The sequence below is a fragment of the Hemitrygon akajei genome, chromosome 1 (assembly GCF_048418815.1).
Source record: "Hemitrygon akajei chromosome 1, sHemAka1.3, whole genome shotgun sequence".
NCBI classification, from domain to species: Eukaryota; Metazoa; Chordata; class Chondrichthyes; order Myliobatiformes; family Dasyatidae; genus Hemitrygon; species Hemitrygon akajei.
Genome location: NC_133124.1, coordinates 79,177,957 through 79,203,003, shown reverse-complemented (window position 1 = coordinate 79,203,003; position 25,047 = coordinate 79,177,957). Strand labels below are relative to the sequence as shown.

Here is a 25,047-nt window from a genome sequence, read left to right as displayed (position 1 = left end):
GAATGATTTGCTTCTTTCTATTTATCAGATGTAGACAATCAGCAAGCCACTTTTACTTTTGAAACAGCTCGGTCAATTTCAACAACTGAATTACTCATCCATAGGTACCAGTCCATAAGTTATAGTGGATTCAGAACAATTTATATAATTAATGTTATAAGACCATTGAATGGTCCCCTAGAACAGTAAGATAGACTCTTAACCTCAGAATGTACCTCACCATGGTCTTGCACCTTACTGTCTGTCTGCACTGCACCTTCTTTGTAACCGTAACACTTAATTCTGCATTCTGTTATTGCTTTTCCCTCATACCATCTCGATGTCTTGAAATGATTCCTTAGGATGGCTGGCAAAGCTCATTTTTCACTGTATATATATGTAACAATAATATTTCAAATTCAACAATATTGTAATCATTTTGATATGCTTAAAGGAATGGCGGTTAAGTACTGATATGATGAAAATATCTGAATGAATGCCATGCAAAATAGTTTTTCACAGTACCTTGGTACAGTGTGGCAATAATAAACCAATTTTACACTGAACTAATAACAATGTACATGGTGCAACCAATTCATGAGCAAATAGCAACTTTGAGGGGAAAAAAGGTCCTGTGGTTCAGGTACTTCAGGAGCACAGTGGTGCAGTTCGTCATACTGCTGCCACACTGCACCAGAGACTGCGGCTCAAGCATGACGTCACAAGCTGTTTGAGCAGAGATTCTCCCTGTCACTACATAGGCTTCCTCTCATAAAGCAAAAATATGGTACAGTATATTATCCCCGGTATCACTCCCATAGAATCTGGGGGTCACTAATGGAATTGTAGAGAATAACGTAGAATCAGTGTAAATGGGTAGTTGATAATTAGAAAGGACTTGAAAGGTCAAAAGGTCAATTTCCATGAAGTATCTCTCTATAATATTTGTAAGGTGTCCTGATGAACGTCTCTGCCCAAAACATCGACTGTACTCTTTTCCTAGGTACAGCCTGGCCTGCTGAGTTCCTCCAGCATTTTGTGTGTTGCTTAGATTTCCAGCACCTGCAGATTTTCTCTTGTTTGTTATTTATTGCAAGACATGTTTTTTTACTACATTTTGAATGGATACATTTCTATTGAAAAAGTTATCTAATATGATGATTTGCATGAATCCCAAATCAGCAAATCTCTCTATCAGAGAGAGTTGTAAATAAAAAAATGATTTAGCTCCTATTTTGCTAAACACACCCATTATTTGCTTACTAATGCAGTCCTGGTAGAGTTCTGATGAAAGGATATGGAGCTGAAACTCTTACAACTCAGACCTGCTGAGTACTTGCTGCTTTCTCTATACTATTGTAGATTTCTAACAATTGCTTCTTGTTTTGTATACTTTAGGCAAAATCCTTTATGAAGTCATCACTAGGAATACTAGCAACAATGCCTTCTGCTCTCCTCAGAAATTCAGCTCCATTAAACAATGGCAACAAATTTTTAAGGCAAATATAAAGTTCTGGTGCCACTATATAACATACATAATGCAATATCATGAGCACAAATTTCTAGGAAAATTACGTAATACTTTATCAATAAATATTTTTCCCTGTGTGAAATGACCACCAGGTAGCAATCAGAGAAAAATAACACTCCAGACTCAATAGTGAATTAAACAATTTTAGATAACCAGATCTTCCAGCTTGTGCAGAAAAGTCATGGATTTGTAATGCCAACTCTGTTTCCCTCTCCTAACATTTCTCATCAGATCTACTGAGTAATGCCAGCATTTGTTTTCATATCATCCATCTACGGAGTGCTTTGTATTCTAATCTACAGTAGTTCTCTGGTGAGATAGTACAAAAGGAAGACAATAACAGAATGAAGAATAGATAGTGTTACAGAGAAAGTGCATTGCAGGAAGACTATATAGCGCGACGCTCATACAAGGTAGATTGAAACTTCAAGAGTTAATTTTTATAGGAGGTCCATTCAAGAGTCTTAAAACAGTGATATAGAAGTTGAACACAATCCTGGTGTGTGTTTGTATCTTCAGCCTGATGGGAGGGGGAAGAACAGAGAATAACTGGAGTGGGTTGAAGGCTTTGATAATGTTGGTTGCTTTCCCGACGCTGTGAGAAATGCAGGCAGTCAATAGAGGGGAGGGAGGTTGGCCTTAATAAAGGATTGGACTGCATTCTGTGGTGTTGGGCAGAGCAGCTACTATAGCAACCTGTGATGCAACTGGATAGGATGCAATTAATAGGGCCTTTGCAAAAAATTGGTGAGAGTCAATGGGGATGTGGAAAATTTAGTCTCTATACTCTGCCCTTTTTCATTTCTCTCTATTAATGGCTCTCCAGATCAATTCAGCTCTTCACCGAACTTTCACCACTCTCTCTCAGCCACCACCACCAGCATTTGCACCATTCAGTCTCTATTAGATTCACAAACACATTCATTGTGTCCTATCACAGACATTCCTGTTGTTCTCTCTGAACAAACTGCTTCACTGCAACTTAACAAAAGTGTTTGATTTCTAACTTATCTCTCTTCTGATGAAAGATCACTGACCTGACACACTTACTCTGTCACAAACAAGAGAAGATCTGCAGATGCTGGAAATCCAAGCAACACACACAAGCAGGACAGAAGAGTCCCGGCCTGAAAAATCGACTGTACACTTTTCCATATATGTTGCCTGGCCTGCTGAGCTCCTCCAGCATTTTGTGTGTGACACTTATTCTGTTCGTCCCTTCACAGATGCTGCCCAACTCACCGAATATTCTCAGATTTATGTTTCAGATTTCCAGCATTTGCAATTGTTTTTCAATCCTTAAAGGGGGCTCTTGAATCTAAGAGAACAGACTTTGCATCATCTTATCTAATCAGGCTGAGTTATCATCACTTACCTGTTCTAAGGCAGGAAATGGCAACTGTGCAAATAAAAATAAATAAACTGCTGGAAATGTCACTATTTATGACTCAGCATGGTGTAGAAATTATACTTACATTAGAATGGACAAATGTAATCTTTTCTGATGAGTCTAGTGGATATCAACTGATTAATACATTCTGTGTATTGCAGATGGAATCTCTGGATGAGATTCCAGAGTAACGTCTGGATTGCCATACTGAACTCTGTGTTTGTATGTATGTGTGTGAGTGAGTATGCATACTTGTCTATTAAGGAATGTTGTGGTTAAACTGGAAAGGGTGCAGAAAACTAGAATGCCTGAATTATAGGGAAAGGTTGACCAGGCTAGGCTTTTTACCATGGGTGGTCTTATGGAAGTGTTTAAAATTATGAGAGATGTTTTAAAGGTGGGTAGTAACATTCTTTTCTTTTCCCCAGGACAGGGGTCTTCAAAACTAAGGGGAATAGATTTAGAATGAGAGAGCAAAGATTTGAAAAGGACCTGAAGGGTTAACATTTTCATAGAGGGTAGCCAGGGGAAGTGGCTGAGGCAGATTCAATAGCATCATTTAAGAAGTGCTTGGATAGGTTCACGGAGAGGTGGGGTTTAGAGGGATATGGGCCAAATGCATGATTGGGATGAGCTGGGTGGGCACCCTGGTGGACATTGACTGGTTTGACCAAAGGACCTGTATCCATGCTGTATTGCTCCTTGACTCTATGATATTAAAGTCTAACTTACTTTTTAAATAATGTTGAGCACTCAGAGCCACAGATTATTCGCAGCGCAAAATCCAAGCCATTCTATTAACCTATGTCCAGGTTTTCAGGATCACAAAAGCAGTCTTTTCAATTGTGATTACCAGTTGAGTGTTATTTAATTATTATTTATTGAGGGGGCTCCACAATGGCATTACACTGTGAAGGTTTACACTGAGCAGGCAGCAGAACGAAATATATTTTACAAACCCAACAAAGTAATTGAACCATGGGCTGCTTCTACAAAACGGTGGATTTATTATGTGCAGCCAGTAAAAGAGCTGAAGCTATAATAATCTTAGAAAGCCAAAGAATATAATTGTCATTTCTATTCAACCAGTCAATCAATTTTGGAAAAGAACAGTCCAAACACCAAAAGGGTCTGTTGATGTTAATTACTTCAAGGCAGATTTGATCAAGTACTGGGCTTTCTTGCACCTCCGTCTGTAATTTGTTTAATTTATAAATATTAGCTGATGTCAAAGAAAAGCAGCTACAGCACTTGGAGCCATTCAAGCAGTTAGCAAGTAAGTAGTTGATTCTTGTGGACCATGAAGGCTTGAGTATTTTGATAAGATAAATTAGTAGCAATGGGGAAAATTGCATTGGAAGTAATAAATATATTTAGAGAGTGAAAGGAAATATATGATTTCATACTGAAACATAGGAACCATAGAAAATAAGGAGCAGGAGTAGGCCATATTCCACAGATGAAGCTGACCTGCTGAGTGTTTCCGGTTTCTGTTTTAATTTTTTTCTGTAGTAATTCAGATTTCCATATGTGTAGCTTTTTTTTTCACCCTATGTAAATTGGTTCAAGTGCCACCTTGTCTGCAATTTGGAGCTAGACTCTGTGTTTCCATTTTGCAGCTTTGCCACCTGGTTTCCCCCCATTTTAACTGCCACAGGATAGTTATGATTCCAGCCATGTGTTCAATGCAACAGCAGAGTACAAAGGGCTTTCTCCCCAGTCAAGCATGCCAATGCTGATAGTCATATGTGAGTAGCAGTCATTGTCGTCAGCTACTTCAATCCTGATGTTAGACAGGTTTATGCAAGATGCTGCAAATAAGCTCGGAACAGGGATGGCTTGTAGGCAACTTATCATAATTCTGTCCAAGTTTATATCAACATGCTTAGTATTCTTTGTATCCTCAAATGGAGCAGATATTTCCAGCCACAAAGAGAATACGAATACATTAATGTGTATAGATGAGCTCACCACTTTTAATTGGTAAACTTTTGCAAAACAGGGGTTGTGTGTTGACCTTGTTTCTTTGCGTTTAGTACCTGCTTTCTTTAAGTTAGTATAAAGTTCAGTGCTACCTTTAAGTACATAGGCTGCATCTGATTTTTAAGCCTTTGGCCTCCCTAATAAGGTATAACCATTCTGGAGTGGTTAAACATTTGGGTCTCCCACACTAGGTTTTCTTCAGGTTGGGTCAGAGATAGTTAATCTCACATTCTGGTTCTCAAAATACCTTCATTGCATGAAAATGCAGAGGTTGTTTACACAGGTGAAACTTTAACATTTATCAGAGAGTGGCTGAATGATGAAGTTACTGTTGAATTACACCAAGAAACACGATGTCTTGTAGCAAGCCATTTCTTTTTAGAAGCATTACCTCCTTCTCTTAAAAAAAATGGTTGCATTCAGAAACACCTACCCTACAAGAAGCAACTACAAGGTTAATGAAGTCCTCTCTCATTACCCAATGTGATCCACAGCTCCTGCAATAAAAATCTTCTGACTAGCCTATGTTAACAGAATCATGTTGCACAAGACATGAGAAAGGGCAGGAACTCTCACTGGCAAGATGGCACTTCAGAACATAGAGTCATAGAATGCAGTACGGATGGAAGCCCTTCAGCCCAATATGTCCATTCAGATCACAGTGCGCACCCAACCTGCATTCGGCTCATATCCCTCTAGGCCTGCCTTTTCATATACGGTTGGCCCTCCTTATCCGCGGATTCAACCAACCACTGATCGAGAAAACCTGGAAGTTCTCTCTCCAGCACTCGTTGCTTGAGCATGTACAGACTATTTTTTCTTGTCATTATTCCCTAAACAATACAGTATAACAATTAATTAGATAGCATTTATATTGTATTAGGTATTATAAGTAATCTCGAAATGACTTAAAAGTACAGGCAGTCCCCGGGTTATGAATGAGTTCCGTTCCTGTGTCCGTCTTTAAGTCGGATTTGAAGTCAGAACAGGTACATCTGGTATTATTTAGCATCAGTTACTCAAACGTTTTTCTTAGTATATAGTACATATTTTACCTTTCTATGCATATAAAACACTTAAGAAACATACGTATTTCAATAATTAAACCACTGCGTTGCTTAGTAATAATTGTAGCTTTCATCGAGACAAGGCCTTTCACATTCTCCATTAAAACTGTTCCGATCGTTGACCAACTGTAGCCTAATGCTTTTCCAATGACTGATGGCGTTTCACTTCTTTCCAATCGCTTTATTACTTCCAATCTTATTTTCAATCGTGATTATTTTTGTGAACAGAAACACTGCGGATTCAGTGCTATACCGCCAGGTCCTAATGTCCACCGCACGGAGACATGTTAAATAATGTCCGGGGTTCCGCTGGGTCCTAAAGACCACCGCACTGATACACGTTAAATATGGGACATGAGCATCCGCGAATTTTGGTATCCGTGGGGGGGTCCTGGAACCAATCCCTTGCAGATAAGGAGGGCCGACGGTACCTAACTAATTGCTTCTTAAATGCAACTATTGTACCTGTCTCAACCACTTCCTCTGGCAGCTCATTCCATATGCTCAGCATCCCTACATGAAGAAGCTGACCCTCAGGTCTCTTTTCATGTTCAAGTTCAGTTTATTTCCATTCTACCGTACACATGTATACCAAATGCAACAATGTTCATCTGGGCCAAGGTGCACAATACAGTACAAATAACTCTACGTACTAAATTAACAAATAATATCAGAATCAGAAATGGGTTTAATATCACTGGCATTGGTTGTGAAATGTGTTGTTATGCAGCAGCAGTACACAGAAATACATAGTAATAAAAACTAAATTACAGTAAGGATATATATTTAAAAAGTTAAATTAAATAAGTAGCTCAAAAAGAGAAAAAAATTAGTGAGTTAGTGTTCATGCACTCAATGTCCATTCAGAAATCTGATGGCAAAGGGAAGGGAGCTATTCCTGAATTGTTCAGTTTGTGCCTTCTAGCTCTTGTACCTCCTCCCTGATGGTAGCAATGAGAAGAGGGCATATCTTGGGGAATGGGGGTCCTCAATGATGGATGCTGCCTTTTTGAGGAATTGCTCCTTGAAGATGTCCTGAATGCAAACGAAGCTAGTGCCCATGATGGAGCTCACTGAGATGACAGCTTTCAGCAGCCTACTTCAATCCTATGTAGTGCACCCCTCCCGCCCCGCCATTCTGCAAAGTGATGCAGCCCGTTAGAATGCTCTCCACAGTACATCTGTAGAAATTTGCAAGTGTCTTTAGTGACATACCAGATCTCCACAAACTCCTAATGAAATATAGCTGCTGTCTTGCCTTTTTTGTAACTGCATCGATATGTTGGGCTAAGGATAGATCCTCACAAAATATTGACACCCAGGAACTTCAAATTGCTCATCCTTTCCATTTCTGATCTCTTGACAGGGACTGGTGTGTGTTCCCCTGTCACATGCTTTCTGAAGTCCACAATCAATTTTTTGGCATTACTGATGTTGAATGCAAAGTTGTTGCTGCGGCACCACTCAACTTGCTGATCCTGTATGCCTTCTCATCACCATCTGAGATTCTGTTAACCATAGTTGTATTGTCAGCAAATTTGTAGATGGCATTTGAGCTATGCCTAGCCACACAGTCATAGGTGTAGAGAGAGCAGAGCAATGGTCTAAGCACATACCCTTGAGATGCACCAATGTTGATTATCAGCAAGTTAGAGATGTTATTTCCAATCTGCACAGACTGTAGTCTTCCGGTGAGATCCAGTTGCAGAGGGAGGAACAGAGGCCCAGGTTTTGGAGGTTTTTTTAAATCAGAACAGTAGGAATGATTGTGTTAAATACTGAATTGTAGTCAGTAAGCAGCAGCCTGATGTAAGTATTAGTATTGTCCAGGTGATCCATGACTGTGTGAAGAGCCAGTGAGATTGTACCCACTGTAGACCTGTTGTGGCACTAGGCAAATTGCAGTGGTCCAGGTTGTTGCTTAGGCAGGAGTTGATTTGTGTCATAACCAAGCTAATAAGGTGCATTTGTGGCATAAATTAAAAAGTAAACAGTATAATGTTACTGTCATTTCATACATGATGAGATCTGGGCGATGGCAGGGAGTTCAGAAGCTGTTTTCCATCCTAATCATTCTTATCTTAATGTTATGGGACCTCCCACCTGATGATAGGGGGTCAATGAGATTGATGGATGGATGGATGGAAGGGATCTTTGAAAATGCTAAGGGCTTATCTCTGATGGGTGGAAGAGAGACCCCAACAATCCTCTCAGCAGTCCTTGCAATCCTTTGTAGAGTTTTGTGGTCAGACGCTTTGCAAGTTTTTTTCCCTCTTACCCTAAATCTCCAAACCCTAGTTTTGGACTTGCCTACTTTGGGGAAAAGACTATTACCATCCACTTCTGGATGGTAATGTTTCTCATAATTTTGCCCCTTATTCTCTCATACTGGAGAAAAACTGCCATAGCCTCAATGAACTACACATTCCTTTGTAATGTATAACTGTGATTCTTTGCTCACAGCAATCTTCTCTACATTTGCATTCCTCCAACTCTGGCTCCAGTGTCAGTGGATGTAAATCCTATCTTCTAGGCTTTAAACAGTTAAATTCCTAGTAACCTCTCCTCCCCCTCAAGATTATAATAAAATTGACTGTATGAATGTGCCAAAATCAACCACTGATAACTCTTTTCCTAAAATGCTGCCTGGCCTGCTGAGTTCCTCCAGCATTTTGAGTGTGTTGATCATTAATGATTTTTTGCTAGATCAGTGCAGAGTGGTGTGGTTAATTGGTAATTAACCAACATTTTCCTAAAGTTCATAGTGAGATTGACAACAAGATGCTACTTTAATAAGACTAGTGGCTAAAATGCCCAGATAGTTCAGTATTGGTGGTGATTCACTATTTCTGGAGTCTCACTATCCCACTATAAACTGTTGAAATAATTTGCACATCAATCACAGAGTGCCCTAGTTATGTTTACAGAAAATTCTGGACTATGTTTAATACTGAGCCTTTTTCTATGTTCTATTGCTGACAGATGGAATTAGTTAAAATTGACACGGTCAGCATAGACATCGTGGGCTGATGGGCCTGTCCTGTGCTCTTAATATCTAACAACTGATTATGTTCATTTTGTGCCTATTAATATGACTTAATTCAATTTTTCCTTTGATGATCACAGCAAGCCATTCTCACTTTCCAATTCAGTTTGGATTTCTAATCAAATTTTCCATCTACGTTAGTTGCTTCATTCTGTGAAGTACAAGGCAGGAAAGGCTGCAGAACAGACCTGGTTCTGTACTCTGATATTTGTACTATATGTTTTAAGTTTCAACACAAGAGTGGCTGAGAGAATAGGCTCCCCGTTCCTTTGTCGGGAATCCTCCTGAAAATGCTCAACTTTGCTATTTCCAGCCACAAACTTGAGAGCCCTTATATCGTAGGTTATTGCAAGAAGAATTGTCACTTGTTAGGGCAAATCAACAGAGGCAGGACTGAGGAAAGTGTCAGATTTTATTAATTTCTTAACCTATGGGCATCACTGGCAAAGCTACCACGTTCCTAACCGTGCCCAACTAAACTGAGTGAACTATTTTGAAGAGACTCCCACGTTGCGGGGTCTGCAGTCACACAGTCACCGAAGATTTTTCCATCTTAGAAAAATTACTGAACTGAATGTGTTTTCGTTACTGGGAATAGCTTTTATCACTTCACATTTATTTAATTAACTGAATTTAAACTCCCCAGATGCCACGGTGGGATTTGAACTCATGTCAATTCTTACCTTCAAACTGCTATTCCAGTAACTTAACCAGTACGCTTCCATTCCCAGCAGTGATGTATTGACAGGTGATCAATGTGAACAAAGTTGTATAAATATGGAGTCAAGATTGGAATTTAAGCAGTAAGCATGGTGGGGAAATACTCTTCAGAAACAGTCCAGCTGGGAAAAGTCATTAATGGAGCACAACAAAGTGAGGGATGAAAACGTAGACTCGTAAGTCAAATGAGATGGCAAGCCTAGAGAACTGAATCAATTACATTCAATGGTCAAGGTGGAGCTTTATAGTCTCAGATGTTTTGTTTATTTTTCCTACTTCAGGATATTAAATAAGCGGTGCAAGAGACCATGGTAGTTCAACAGACACATGATGTTAAAAGCATCAGGACTAATGGACCCGATGTCTTTTAGTCTTAGTCACATTTTGTATGTTTTTACAGACTACATGCTTAAAAATCCTTCATCCGCTTGTTCCCTACTTAAGGATAGCAGCACTGACTCTGAAGTGATTGGATGAATCCCTTGCAATGGAAAATGAATAAATAGATTGCATTATATTTTTCACTATATCAAAAGGGATTATACATTTCACATTTCATTAAAATGGCAGACACGCTAATCTCTACTTGTAAAATTTATCATCTTCATTATACATTGAGGATAGTCTGGAATTTTAAAATACAGTGCACTATAAACTGGAATGTTTTGGAATATTTGCATTTTGAAGACCTCTTCTGCTAATACAAAAATATTTTGCTTCGTAGCTTTGAATCTAATCAACATGTAAATTACCTCATAACACAGCCAATAATTTATAATTTGCCTTAAGCACCAATCTTACCATCACTGAAATTTTAATTGGTTTGTTACCAAGAAAAAATTACAAATTTTCCTACTATCAAACAAGAAATCTCAACTTGGGAGATATTTTTTAATTCATTATAGTCAATAAAAAATTCATTTGTTGTATTGTCACATTTGAGAATAGAAAATCAAAATTATTAAATATGCTTGCTCGTGAATGTATCTTTAAAAGTTAAAAAAAGTCAGCATTAACAGCAAACGCTAATTGCGTAACTAAGAACTCTCCTATTAAATTCCTTCTTTCTCAGCCATATCACATTATTCACCTCCCATCACCTCATCTCACCTATTACCTGCTGGCTATACTCCTTCCCCTCGCACCCCCCCCCCCCCCACCTTCTTTTTCTGGCTTCTGACCCTTTCCTTTCCAGTTCTGATGATGTATCTTGGTCTGAAACTTCTTCAGTTTATTCCCATCCATAGATGCTGCCTGACTTGCTCAGTTTTGTGTGTATTGCTCAAGTTTTACAGCATCTGTGGAATCTCATGTCTACTAATTGAGTAAAGAATGATAGGAATTGTAAAACCATTATAGCTCTCTCCACCTGGTAATTAACTTAACAAAAACTAACAAAATTTCTGAGGAACCCTGACTGAAATTATCATGACAAAATCTGTTTAAACATGGTATCATGCACACCAGAGACAAATTTAGTTGGCTCCATCTTGGGTACAAACCTACAAAGTACCCAGAACATCTTCAAGGAGCAGTGTCTGAGAACGGCAGCGTCCAATATTAAGGATCTCCAGCACCCAGGGCATGTCCTTCTCTCACTGTTACCATCAGGTAGGAGGTACAGAAGCCTCCTACCCATGTTGCCTTCTGGGTATCAGACTTGGCACTTCTCAGATTGAGTCCTCAGCATTCTTAAGTTGGAGGGTGGACAACCAGAGGTTATGGTCCAGCAATTCAGGAACAGCTCCTTCCCCTCTGCCATCCGATTCCTAAATGGACATTGAACCCTTGGACACTACCTAACTTTTTAAATATATATTATTTCTGGGTTTTTTTGCATGATTTTTCATCTATTCAATATACATATACTGTAATTGATTTACTTATTTATTATTATTTTATTTTGTGTTTTTTTTCTATATTATGTATTACATTGAACTGCTGCTGCTAAGTTAACAAATTTCACAACACATGCCAGTGAAATGCCAGTGACACAGACACAAACCTGATTCTGATTCAGTGTTGGGTTGTTTTTCCCTTTCCCACTTTCATCAACCATATCTCCTCTACTCCTGCATTTCTGCTCTCATCCCCTCTCCTCTGTCATAGGAAAGAACATGCAATTGTCTTCTCCTCCCACCATCCCAAGACTTAAATGATTTTTCCAGTAATTCAGTGGACTTCTCCCTATCACATTACTGCATTCCGTGCGCACAATGTTGTCTTCTTTACAGGAGAGAAAACCACTGTAGATTGGTAACCACTTCATGGAATTAATCTGTTTAGTTTGGTTAGAGTGCCCTCGAGTCACTGTTACTTTATTTCTCCAAACGTCTTACCACTTGAACCTCTCCCTTTGATCTCCTCTTCTTAATGAAGCCCAGTGTAAGCTCAAGGAATAGCACCTCATCTTCTGCCTAGGTACATTGCAGCCTTTGGGACTCAATATTAAATTCAACAATTTCTGATAACCAGCCTATTCTGTTTGTGGCAGAACTGGCCAATTCTGAGGAAACATCACCTAGCTGGAACATTAACTCAGCTTTTCTCTATCCATGAATACTTCCGAATATCCCACAGACATCTGCTACAAGCCCATAGATTCTCGGAGCTGTCTGGGAAATGCTCTCTTCCCGTCCTGTGTTCTGCAGATGTTCTTGTCTCTGTGGGACCTATGTTGTTTTTAATTAATGCTTTGCTAACAAATCCGGGAGAAACTAGAACTATTCACAATACTACAATAGCAAAACTAGCTTTACAGGAACTTATGTCAGATAAAAGACTTCCTCACAGCATTCCTGCATTGAATTTCACTGATGGTTTAGAAGTCACAATTTATGAATGTCCTTGGCATCCGCTTCTGTGCAGCTCACTAGAGTAGCACCATGCTGTGTTTTCCATGTACTGTGCCTTGTAATGTATGACCTTTCCATTCACATAAGCATCATATATCGAAAGAAATGCCACCAGACAGAGAAAGCGCTACTATGTCCAAGGGGGCTACACAGGAGTGAATACAGGACTATATTTTTATGTAATGAAACCTTCACAAACAATGAAGGAACTAAGTGCTCTTTAACAAGCTGTCTAAATACATTATTGAGGCAAAATGATGATTAATTCCAATAGTAGCTTAATAGAGGATTAAACAGTAGAAAGTTAGACCAACAATGGTTCTGCTAACATACAAGGTTATTAGGGTGCTATGCTTAGTTATTGGGAATGATTGCATTTGAAACTTAAGTTTCTTTTTGGCGAGCTAACAACACATCTTTATTGAGGCTCTACTGGATAAGGATTAGGGCATTTTAGCCAATTGTACAGAATAACAAAGAGTAAATTCTCACTGAATGCAGTTTCATTACACATGGCACAGAAGTAGAAAATAGACAAATGACCTTGCTCAAAAATCAAGAAATTGTTAGCTCCCGCAGAAAAGAAGAAATAGCATAGATTTTCAACTGGTTGTTCAAAGTGCTGGAAGAGGTCGGAAATGAAAAAGAAAAAAGGTTGAATATTGCTGCTGAGGTAGTTGTGAAAAATATCTCTCCTCCTTGAAAGAAAGCCTGAGAAATCAATTTAATTAAACATAAACTAATAAGGTCACCAATCTGGAATGCTGACCGTCCCCGGTGAATTTGCTCAACATATTCAACGGCGCACTATTAAAGTTAAAGAAAAAGGCTCTGTATGCTCAATACACTGTACAAGGTGGGTTAAATTCCCTGCCAGAAGTTCAGACAATTTATTACATCCTTAAACTTTTTTTTTAAATACAGAAAACGTTCCAGCATGTGTTACTCCAAAACTGGTGCTTAAGACGTAACACATCTATTTTGAAGTTCACAACGTTTAGGAAAACAACATAACATGGCTATACAAAACTTCAACTTCTGTCATTATTCAAGCAGGGAGTTGGGAAGGTTGGCAAGAGAACATGTACAAGGCAGATAATCTGCAAAGTGACTTAGCAAAAGGTTAACAGGCCAATCCTTGTGAAAGGCTAACAGTGAAATAATCACTTGCAACAGGGTCATATAGTGAATGGGAAGATTTTTTTAATATAAAGCAACACCCTATAATTGTGCAATGCCTGCATAAAATGAAACATGAGATGCTTACATTGAATAACTTCATTTCTTTCCCACTGTAAGTATGTGGTATCTGAGACCCTTTTCCTAATTCATTTTATTCCCTGGTGGAAGTCAAGAATGAACTAGAGCCTTTGGGGCAGTCAGTGATTCCAAATGCACAGATTATTTCCCATTTATCTTCAGATCTGGCTTAAATGTTCTGAAACTTCAGTAACTTGGCAAGTTCAGAATTATCAAGAGGAATAAAATAATTTCATAGCTATGAAGTCATCTAACATTCCTCTAATCTAACACTCTGAAGGCTTGTCCACACTTAAGGCTTTAATTCCATCTTTCATCCACTATGAATTATTAAACACTTTATTTAGCACGGAAACAATTATGTCCAAATGCCATGCTTAACCAAAAGTAAATATTGAAAATAATCTTTGTTGACTAACATTGGTGTGGCAATTCATTGTAGCACATGGTACCTATTATTCTATGCTCGTATTCTGATGGGATAATTTCTAAGTGCAAAATATTGGCAACTCCAATTTCTCAAATCAAATTTTAATGGTTCTATCACAATATAGTACTCTTGTGAATGCGTAAACACTTTCTTAGCTTCACAAGCATGAGATAATCTGCAGATGCTGGAAATTCAAAGCAACACACACAAAATGCTGGAGGAACTCAGCAGGCTAGGCAGCATTTATGGAAAAAAAGTAAACACTCAACATTTAGGGCCAAGACCCTTCATCAGGACTCTCTCTTAGTTTCATTGCTTTCCCTTATTAAAATTCAGATATGTATTTGCTTCCTTACACCTGTGATCAACTGCTTTTGACTCAGTTTTCCAAATGATCAACTAGTCCCTACATATTAAAAAAAACTCTACATTTATATAGTACCTGGTGGGGCAAGAAGAGATCTGAATTTTTCAAATAAAGGATAGCGAATATCTGGAACGAGCTGCCAGAGAAAGTGATAGAGGCAGATACAAATGCTTTTGATGCTCTTGACATTTAGACAGGTACTTGGATAGGAAAGGCATAGAAGGATGTAGGTAAATGGGATTATCTCAAATGAATATGGACGACGTGGGCAGAAAGGGGTGATTTCTGTACATTTTTAAGATCCTTTAATACCTCAGGGTACCCTGATGTGATTTATACAGCTAATGAGTTATTCTTGTGGTGAAGACGCTGTGGAAATGAAGAAAGTCTCTCCAGACAATTTATATGTAATGGGCTGCCCCAAAAATGGAATTTAATAATGATAAGATAATCACTTTATTTTAATAATGTTAATTAAGAGATAAATACAGTCCAGAGCACCAGGAAGAACTTCAGAAGCAACAGGGTAAAATAGAAGGTGGGGGGGGGGGGGGGTTCTGATCTAAAGTCATTGACCTGAAGCAATTAACTCCATTATTTCACTGTGGAAGCTGACTGACACTCCAAGGGTTTCTGCTTTTATACTCATTTTTGGGATATATCTTCTAAACTCAATACAATTCAGATTTTAAATAATCTTGCTGCTGTCATTTTTATTATTCTTCTTGACCTATTATTGCTGCCTATAATCTTCCAGAAACACAGTCATTCCCATTTGTTTTTCTCCCGTCATCCCATTACTTCTCTCACTGCCTCTACACTTGCTTCAAAACTGTATCATCCCCAGTATTTTCTAGTTTTATTACAAGTCTTTGACCTGAAACATTAATTCAATTTCTATTTCCACAGAAGTTGCCTGTGTGCACATACATTCTCTGTTATATTATCTTTGACTGCCATCTGAGGTATTGCACTGGATCACGTTGATGGGCATTTGGCAGTTCTAGCTGCAGCACATGGTTTGCCATGTTCTAGATTTATTTACTGGAACACTGTAGCACAGAGGTATAGAACACATTGGAACTATCTGCTGGAGGAATTCAACAGACTGAGCAGTGTCTGTAAAAGGAAAGGAACTGTCCACATTTCAGGTCAAAATCCTGCATCAGGACTCAGTGCAGGCCAAACTGAAACATTGACAATTCCTCTCCTCCCACAACATGCTGCTCAACACGTTGAGTACCAAAATCAGATTGTTTGATGCCCTATACAGGCAATCCCCGGGTTACGTACGAGTTCCGTTCCTGAGTCCGTATTTAAGTCTGATTTGTATGTAAATCGGAACAAGTACATCCAGTATTATTTAGCGTCAGCCAGTCAAACGTTTGTCTTAGTATATAGTATATATTTTACCTTTCTATGCATATAAAACACTTAAGAAACATATGTATTCCAATAATTAAACCACTGCGTTGCTTAGTAATAATTGTAGCTTTCATCAGGGCAGGGCCTTTCACATGCTCCATTATTCTCACTTTATCCGTTATCCTTTAAAATTGTTCTGATCGTCGACCGACTGTAGCCTAATGCTTTTCCAATGACCGATGGTGTTTCACCTCTTTCCAAACGCTTTATTATTTCCACTTTATTTTCAATTGTGATTGCTTCCCGTCAATGGAACAGAAACACTGCGGACGGCTGGTCCCGAGCTGCGCTGGCTCCCGAGGTCCACTGGGTCCTAAGGACCACCGCACCCAGTCAACGGAACAGAAACACAGCGGGCGGCGGGTCCCGAGCTCCGCAGGCTCCCGAGGTCCGCTGGGTCCTAAAGTCCACATGTATTGAGACAGGTTAAATGGGACAAGTGGGGGCAGTGTTGGGTTTGGGTATTTGATCCTCCACAATATTGCGCATGGGAATTTAAACTGGAGGTGGTAGTGTTTTTTTTTAATGAGGTCGAGTTCTGAGCTTGACATCAACCTGGCACAGATGGTACGAGAGTCACTGGATCGACATCAACCCGGCACGGGTTAACGGTCTGTCACTGGATCGAACTCCGGGAAACTCTGTTCTCCAGCCCGGCGCTGATCTCACTGCGCCACCAGCAAACTGGAACCGGGGGGCGGGGACGCGGGGTCAGGCTGAATGTTACTAAGAAAAATTTAAGCCAAATACAAAGTTAAACACTCAACATAATGTCAACAGCAATGACTTAAAATGGAGGACGGCATCGCGATCCGACTTAAAATGGCGGACGGCGTTCTCTTCCTCGGTTCATAAGTACGAGTTGTCTGTAAGTCTGACGTTTGTAACACAGGGACTACCCGTATTCCAGCACCTCAGCCTCTTGTGTCTCCATGGAACACAGTGGAAACCAGATGTGGGTGCATCAAACTTCTCTGTCCACCCACAGACTTAGAGCTGAGTCCAGGTTTTTCTGTAACATATTGATACCACTTGTAACTTGCCCCACCTAGAAATGTCAATCTTTACTAAAAGGTTAAGTGAAGATTAGTTTGGCTATTAACTTCATCTGTATTAATATTAATGTTTAAAATATTTCTACAACATATATTTTAAGTAAATTTAGTACTTTTAATTGTTTTTACTAGTATTGTTTAATTTTATTTAGTTACTGAAATGTTTTTCCATCATTTCTCAATAATTCTGATCATCAGATTCACTCAGATACATTGGGAAATGCTTTGGTTAGTCAAGTTGTCAGAGCCAATAAGTCTGGGTGGAGATATTGCATCACCCATCAGTTGTACAGTTCCACTTGCATCCCTTTCTACTTCAAGAAGGGCTAGGACTATGTCACCAATTGTTAGGAACCTTGTGACGAGTGAGCTAGTAAGATTGGTGAAAGAAAGATACCAACTGCCTTGGGAAAGTAGCCAACATAATCAGGCCACCAGGTACAAGTAAAGTCTATCCATCTGAGAAAATAGTTTCAAGTTTCTGGGCATCAACATCTCAGAGAATCTATCCTGGGCCCAACACACAGATCACATCATGAACCAGGCTACTTATCATTAGGAGTTTGAGGAGATTTGATATGGCACCAAAGACTTGAGCAAGTTCTACATATGTACCATGGACAGCATTCCGACTAATTGTAATATTTGTCTGGTTATGGAGGCTACAACGCACAGGGTCAAAAGAGGTTGCAGAGGATTGTAGACTCAGCCTGCTCCATCGAGAGCACTAACCTCCCCACCGCTGAGGACATTTTTAGAACAAGATAGACAATAGCCAATAGACAGTAGGTGCAGGAGTAGGCCATTCGGCCCTTCTAGCCAGCACCGCCATTCACTGTGATCATGGCTGATCATACAAAATCAGTACCCCGTTCCTGCCCTCTCCCCATAACCCTTGACCCCGCTATCTACAAGAGCTCTATCTAACTCTCTCTTGAATGCATCCAGAGACTTGGCCTCCACTGCTTTCTGGGGCAGAGCATTCCACATATCCACCACTCTCTGGGTGAAAAAGTTTTTCCGCATCTCTGTTCTAAATGGCCTACCCCTTATTCTTAAACTGGGCCTCTAGTTCTGGACTCACCCATCAGAGGGAACATGCTTCCTGCCTCCAGTGTGTCCAATCCCTTAATAATCTTATATATTTCAATCAGATCCCCTCTCATCCTTCTAAATTCCAGTGTATACAAGCCCAGTAGCTCCAATCTTTCAACATATGACAGTCCCGCCATTCTGGGAATTAACCTTGTGAACCTACGCTGCACTCCCTCAATAGCAAGAATGTCCTTCCTCAAATTTGGAGACCAAAACTGCACACATTACTCCAGGTGGGGTCTCACCAGGGCCCTGTACAGCTGCAGAAGGACCTCTTTACTCATATACTCAATTCCTCTTGTTATAAAAGCCAGCATGCCATTAGCTTTCTTCACTGCCTGCTGTACCTGCATGCTTGCTTTCATTGACTGATGTACAAGAACACCTAGATCTCATTGTACTTCCCCTTTTCCTAACTTGACTCCATTTAGATAGTAATCTTCCTTCCTGTTCTTGCCACCAAAGTGGATAACCTCACATTTATCCACATTAAACTGCATCTGCCATACATTTGCCCACTCACCCAACCTGTCCAAGTCACCCTGCATTCTCATAACATCCTCCTGACATTTCACACTGCCACCTAGCTTTGAGTCATCAGCAAATTTGCTAATGTTACTTTTAATCCCTTCATCTAAATCATTAATGTATATTGTAAACAGCTGCGGTCCCAGCATCGAACCTTGCGGTATCCCACTGGTCACAGCCTGCCATTCCGAAAGGGACCCGTTAATCACCACTCTTCGTTTCCTGTCAGCCAGCCAATTTTCAATCCATGTCAGTGCTCTGCCCCCAATACCATGTGCCCTAATTTTGACCACTAATCTCCTATGTGGGACTTTATCAAAAGCTTTCTGGAAGTCCAGGTACACTACATCCACTGGCTCTCCCTTGTCCATTTTCATAGTTACATCCTCAAAAAATTCCAGAAGATTAGTCAAGCATGATTTTCCCTTCATAAATCCATGCTGACTCGGACTGATCCTTCTACTGCTATCCAAATGTGTCGTAATTTCCTCTTTTATAATTGACTCCAGCATCTTTCCCACCACTGACGTCAGGCTAACCGGTCTATAATTCCCTGTTTTCTCTCTCCCTCCTTTCTTCAAAAGTGGGACAACATTAGCCACCCTCCAATCAGCAGGAACTGTTCCTGAATCTATAGAACATTGGAAAATGATTACCAATGCATCCATGATTTCTAGAGCCACCTCTTTAAGTGTGGTGAACTACATATACCAGAGTGGTTTGCTCCCAACAGACCCCTGCTGACTGCTCCTGTGGCTCCTCCCACAAACCCCTGTATAAAGGCGAATGAGGCCTGAGGCCGGCCCTCATTCTCCAGGATGTTGGGTTGTTCATTCTTCCAGTCAATAAAAGCCGATAACTCTCTTCTTACGTCTCAGAGTGAGTTATTGATGGTGCATCATTAAGTACCCTGGGATGCAGACCATCAGGTCCCGGGGACTTATCAGCCTTCAGACTCAACAGTCTATCCAACACCGTTTCTTGCCTAATATAAATTTCCTTCAGTTCATCCTTTACCCTAGTTCCTTTGGTCACTATTACATCTGGGAGATTGTTTGTGTCTTCCTTAGTGAAGACAGATCCAAAGTACTTGTTCAACTCATCTGCCATTTCCTTGATCCCCATAATAAATTCACCCGTTTCTGTCTTCAATGGCCCAATTTTGGTCTTAACTATTTTTTTGCTATTCACACACCTAAAGAAGCTTTTACTATCCTCCTTTATATTCTTGGCTAGTTTACCTTGGTACCTCATTTTTTCTTGGCGTATTGCCTTTTTTGTTATCTTCTGTTGCTCTTTAAAAGCTTCCCAGTCCTCCGGTTTCCCACTCATCTTTGCTATGTTATACTTCTCTTTTATTTTTATACTGCCCTTTACTTCCCTCGTCAGCCACGGCCGCCCCTTACTCCCCTTAGGATCTTTCTTTCTCTTTGGAATGAACTGATCCTGCACCTTCTGCATTATTCCCAGAAATACCTGCCATTGTTGTTCCACTGTCTTCCCTGCTAGGGTATTGTTCCATTGAACTTTGGCCAGCTCCTCCCTCATAGCTCCATAGTTCCCTTTGTTCAACTGTAATACTGACTCATCCGATTTTCCCTTCTCCTTCTCAAATTGTAGGTTAAAACATATCATATTATGGTCACTATCTCCTAATGGTTCCTTTACCTCAAGGTCCCTGATCAGATCTGGTTCATTACACAACACTAAATCTAGAATTGCCTTCTCCCTGGTAGGCTCCAGTACAAGCTGTTCTAAGAATCCATCTCGGAGGCACTCCACAAACTCCCTTTCTTGGGGTCCAGTACCATTCTGATTCTCCCAGTCTATCTGCATGTTGAAATCCCCCATGACAACTGTATCATTACCTTTGCGACATGCCAATTTTAACTCTTCATTCAACTTACACCCTACATCCAGACTGCTATTTGGGGGCCTGTAGATAACTCCCATTAGGGTCTTTCTACCCTTAGAATTTCTCAGTTCTATCCATACTGACTCTACATCCCCAGATTCTATGTCCCCCCTCACAAGGGACTGAATATCATTCCTCACCAACAGAGCCACCCCACCCCCTCTGCCAGTTAGTCTGTCCTTTCGATAAGATGTATATCCTTGAATATTCATTTCCCAGGCCCTATCCGCTTGAAGCCATGTCTCAGTTATTCCCAGAACATCGTACTTGCCAATTTCCAACTGAGCCTCAAGCCCATCTACTTTATTCCTTATACTTTGTGCATTCATATATAATACTTTTAATTCAGTACTCCCCTCTCCTTTCATATCAATTCCTATTTTACTTGGCCATACTGTATGATCTCTTCTTGAGCTTTCTACTCCATTGATTCTGTTGTCCTTTTTAACTTTTCTTTTTTCACTTTCCCTTTAACTCCATCCTTATATTTCCAGTTCATCCCCTCCCCCCCACTACTTAGCTTAAACACATCTGTGTTGCAGTGGCAAACCTGCCTGCCAGAATGCTGGTCCCCCGCCTATTAAGGTGCAATCCGTCCCTTTTGTACAATTCATCCCTACCCCAAAACAGTTCCCAGTGGTCCAAGAGTGTAAATCCTTGCTTCCTGCACCAGTTCCTCAGCCACACATTCAGATCCATTATCTCCCTGTTCCTGTCCTCTCCAGCACGAGGAACTGGAAGCAAACCAGAGATAACCCCCCTGGAAGTCCTGCTTTTCAGCCTTCTTCCGAGTTCTCTGAAGTCCCGCTGCAGAATGTCCTTCCTCTTCTTCCCAATGTCATTTGTGCCGACATGCACTACCACTTCCGGCTGTTCACCTTCACCCTTGAGGATTCCCTGCAATCAGTCCGTGACGTCCTGGATCCTAGCACCAGGGAGGCAACACACCATCCTTAAATCTCGCCTGTTACCGCAGAAACCCCTTTCCGTACCTCTTACTATGGAGTCCCCTACTACCACGGCTCTTCCTGATGTCTGACTCCTCGGCTCTGCTTCTGCACCAATTTTCGGCTCGCAGACCTGTCCGCCTCTCAGACTGGCAGTATCTTCTGTCCTGACAGCTTCCAAGAGGGTGAACCTGTTTATGAGAGGTACATCCCCTGGGGTCTCCTGTATTTCAAGCATCCTTTCCTTCCTCATCGTCACCCCCTTTCTCTCTTCCGGTATCCTCAGCGTAATGACCTCACTGTAGGTACCTGCCCAGAAAACCCTTGTTTTCGCGGATAAACCTGAGGTCATCCAGTTCTTTCTTCAGTGCTGCAACATGCTCCTTCAGAAGCTGAATCTGGACACACTTTCCACAGCTGTAGCAGCCGGGGGCACCATCAGTGTCCCTGACATCCCACATCATGCACGTAGCACACTGAATCAGCTTAGCGGTCATGTCTTCACCCTCTGCAATTGTGCCTGGCGTAGTCTCCTCGCCGAAGACTCTCGAGCCAAAAACTAGCACTTTTCACACCAGGCACTTCCCTCGACCAGGCCGCTTCCCGACAGGCCTGACAAGACCAGACTGCTTCCCGACAAGATGTCTCAAATAGGTGACATTTATCATTAAGGACCTTCATCATCCACAACATGCCTTCTCTTCTCATTATTACCATCAGGGAAGAGATACAGGAGCCGGAAGATGCACACTCAACATTCTAAGAACAGCTTCTTCCCCTCTACAAACACATTTCTCAACCCATGATCTCTCCCTCACTATTTTGTTCTTTTTTAACACTATTTATTAAAATATCTATTTTTATATCTTATAGTATTTTTATGTATTGCGGTGCACTGCTGCCACAAAACAAAAAATTTCACAAGATGTCAGTGATAATAAACCTGATTCTGATCTTGTTAAATGATGTATTGAATGGACCTCATATGATAAAGATGAACTCTTAATCTCTCAATCTACCTTCTCATGGCTCTTGTACCTTATTTGGCTACTTGCACTGAACATTCTCTACCAGTGTAACACCATAATCTGCATTCCATTATTGTTTTCCTTTCGTACTGCCTTGGTATACTTAGGTAGGGAATGATCTGTCTGGATGACACGCAGACAGAACCTTTTTCTTTTTATCTCAGTGCATGTGACAACAATAAACCAGTTACCAATACTTCTTCATTCATGGTATAACCAGAAAGTCTCAAAATAATTTGAAAGTATAGAGTAGTGCTAGTTTTATACAGTGAACTTCAGTAAAAAGAAATGGACTTGGAGAGGAGGTGTTATCTGAGTGACGTAAAAAAATGAGTCATTGTAAGGAAGATGAGTAAGTGGGAGAGAAGCTTTGAGACTCCATGGCAGAGAGAAGCTCACGCACTTGATCTGAATTCAATCATCTGTTTTTCCAGTTCCTTTCAGAAACTTACGTTGAGAACTAAAGTTAGAAAATCTTCACAGTTACACGGTCGGGTTCAAGCAGGACTGGTACATATGAGCATACTCCACGTAAATGCAACTGTCACAGATAGATTGCTTAAAAATGAAATGAATTACAAATACTTTTGTGAAACGTACAACATGTCACTGCCTCATGCTTGATAACATTTTTCAAAAACTTTGCATAACTGAGTTTGATAAATATGTTTCCTTCCACAACTTCCTTTTAACAACGATGACAGGTTTTCCAGGGAGAGAGAAGGCAAGAGCACTCATTACTGTTATACAGCAGCCAGGAGGAAAACAACAACCTTACATCTTAAGGGCAGAATAAAGAAAAGTTACTTATGGTCTTTAAAGCTGGTTGCTTAGCTTAACTTGCTAGGAGCATTAGGGATAAGCACCTCTTTGTTTTTAGCTGTCTTTAACTGAATTGTAACAGAGGCAGCTGCACTGGTGTATCAGCAACAAGCTACAAATAAAAAGCTTGCTTTAAACTTACAACTGTAATTAAAAGTTCTTTCAAGGCACCTGCTGTTACTATTACTGTTTATTTCTCAGAGAGAGACGCCAAACAATAATTCAGAAATCATCATTTTGTAATACCTGCGGGGACTTGTGGGAACGCCAACTGTACTGATGGCTATGCTGGCTAGACAATATAACATTTTCATCGGTATCCACCTGGCCAAACCGCAATGTCTCCTGGGTGTCGTTACATATCACAAAGTGGCTGAAGACCAATTCCTCTGCCTCTGGATGTTGGTTCTGAAACAAAGAATATCAGCACGCATTAGATCAGCCCCAAGGATGATTAGCAGTCACGTACCTAAGTGGTAAATGCTGCAGCTTTTGAAAGCCAAAGGATGTGAATACTTAGATTAATACTTCACGACTGACAAAAGCTGTTTACTGTCAACACCAGCACTTCAAATTCTCTATAGTGCTTAAAAAAAACAGTTGCTCTAAAAAATATAAAGGAGCCTTCTGGAGATTGTGAGTCTAATATATAAACTGATTTAGAACTTGCAGTTGGCACTGTCTTCAAAGCTTAACTTTAGATGACTCCAAACATAATCAGATCATAGCTCAGCATTCCAAAAGCACCAGAGCTAAGATGTTCATGTCTGAACAAAGCATTCAGTTTGGCCAAAGTAATCAGCAAAGTGATTCAAACATTATTTTTGAATAGAGAGAAGTACATAGCATCAAAAACACAAGGTACAGTGCGATGCAAGGAAAGTAACTTAGAAGAAAAAAATAGGGGAAAATAGTAAAAAACGTAATATCAAACATCCTTACTATATGTTCATGTGAGATAAGCAGAAAAGAAACACAGAATTGCACAGGAGGATTAAGGAAAGTTCCAGGGCATGGTTCTGCAATTCAGTTCCTGGCTGCTGACTATTCAACTCTGCCTACCACACTTGGGAAAACTCTTGTAACCCAGCCTACAAGGATAACTTGATCCAGTGAACTATACTCACAGGAGCATGGCCTTGTGCTTTTGCAGGCCAAGCTTGGCCAGCTGCTCCCCATCCTCAAGAGAGAAAAATAGTAGAATTTAAAAACAAAGGGAAGAAACTCAACAAAGAATCTAAGATACAGTTGCCATGAGAGGCCCTCAGCTACCCCATTACAGGTATATAAGAGCTGCCCAACACCCTAAAAGGAAAAGATCAAATTTACATCAATCTGTGAACAGTGTCAGAGTGATTATTGGGATCGAATCCAAAGTAATATGATTATAAACCATCAGTGCTTGAGTAGCTGTTAACCAATAAGGACATTATATTTTTCCACTGACATCAGTTCGCAATAGCCAAAGAGTAGGACATTTCTGCAACATGCCAGAACTGCAAAAGAAATCTGGTCATTGCATACAAATTAGAGAGAAGCAATCACATGCAAGCACAGCTTTTAATTCCCAAGACTCGATCCTAGCTTTACTGCACGCCATACCT

General features: G+C 40.3%; 1 protein-coding gene across 6 annotated transcripts in view; it reads right to left on the bottom strand.

Moving 5' to 3' along the window:
* Positions 1 to 25,047, bottom strand: part of LOC140728102 (intermembrane lipid transfer protein VPS13B-like) — a 1,021,046-nt gene that overhangs the window by 76,249 nt on the left and 919,750 nt on the right. For all 6 annotated transcript variants that reach the window (XM_073046336.1, XM_073046304.1, XM_073046330.1 and 3 more), the window contains exon 43: positions 23,690 to 23,851. In XM_073046336.1, the coding sequence (XP_072902437.1) occupies positions 23,690 to 23,851 (162 nt within the window). The remainder of the gene's footprint in view (positions 1 to 23,689; positions 23,852 to 25,047) is intronic.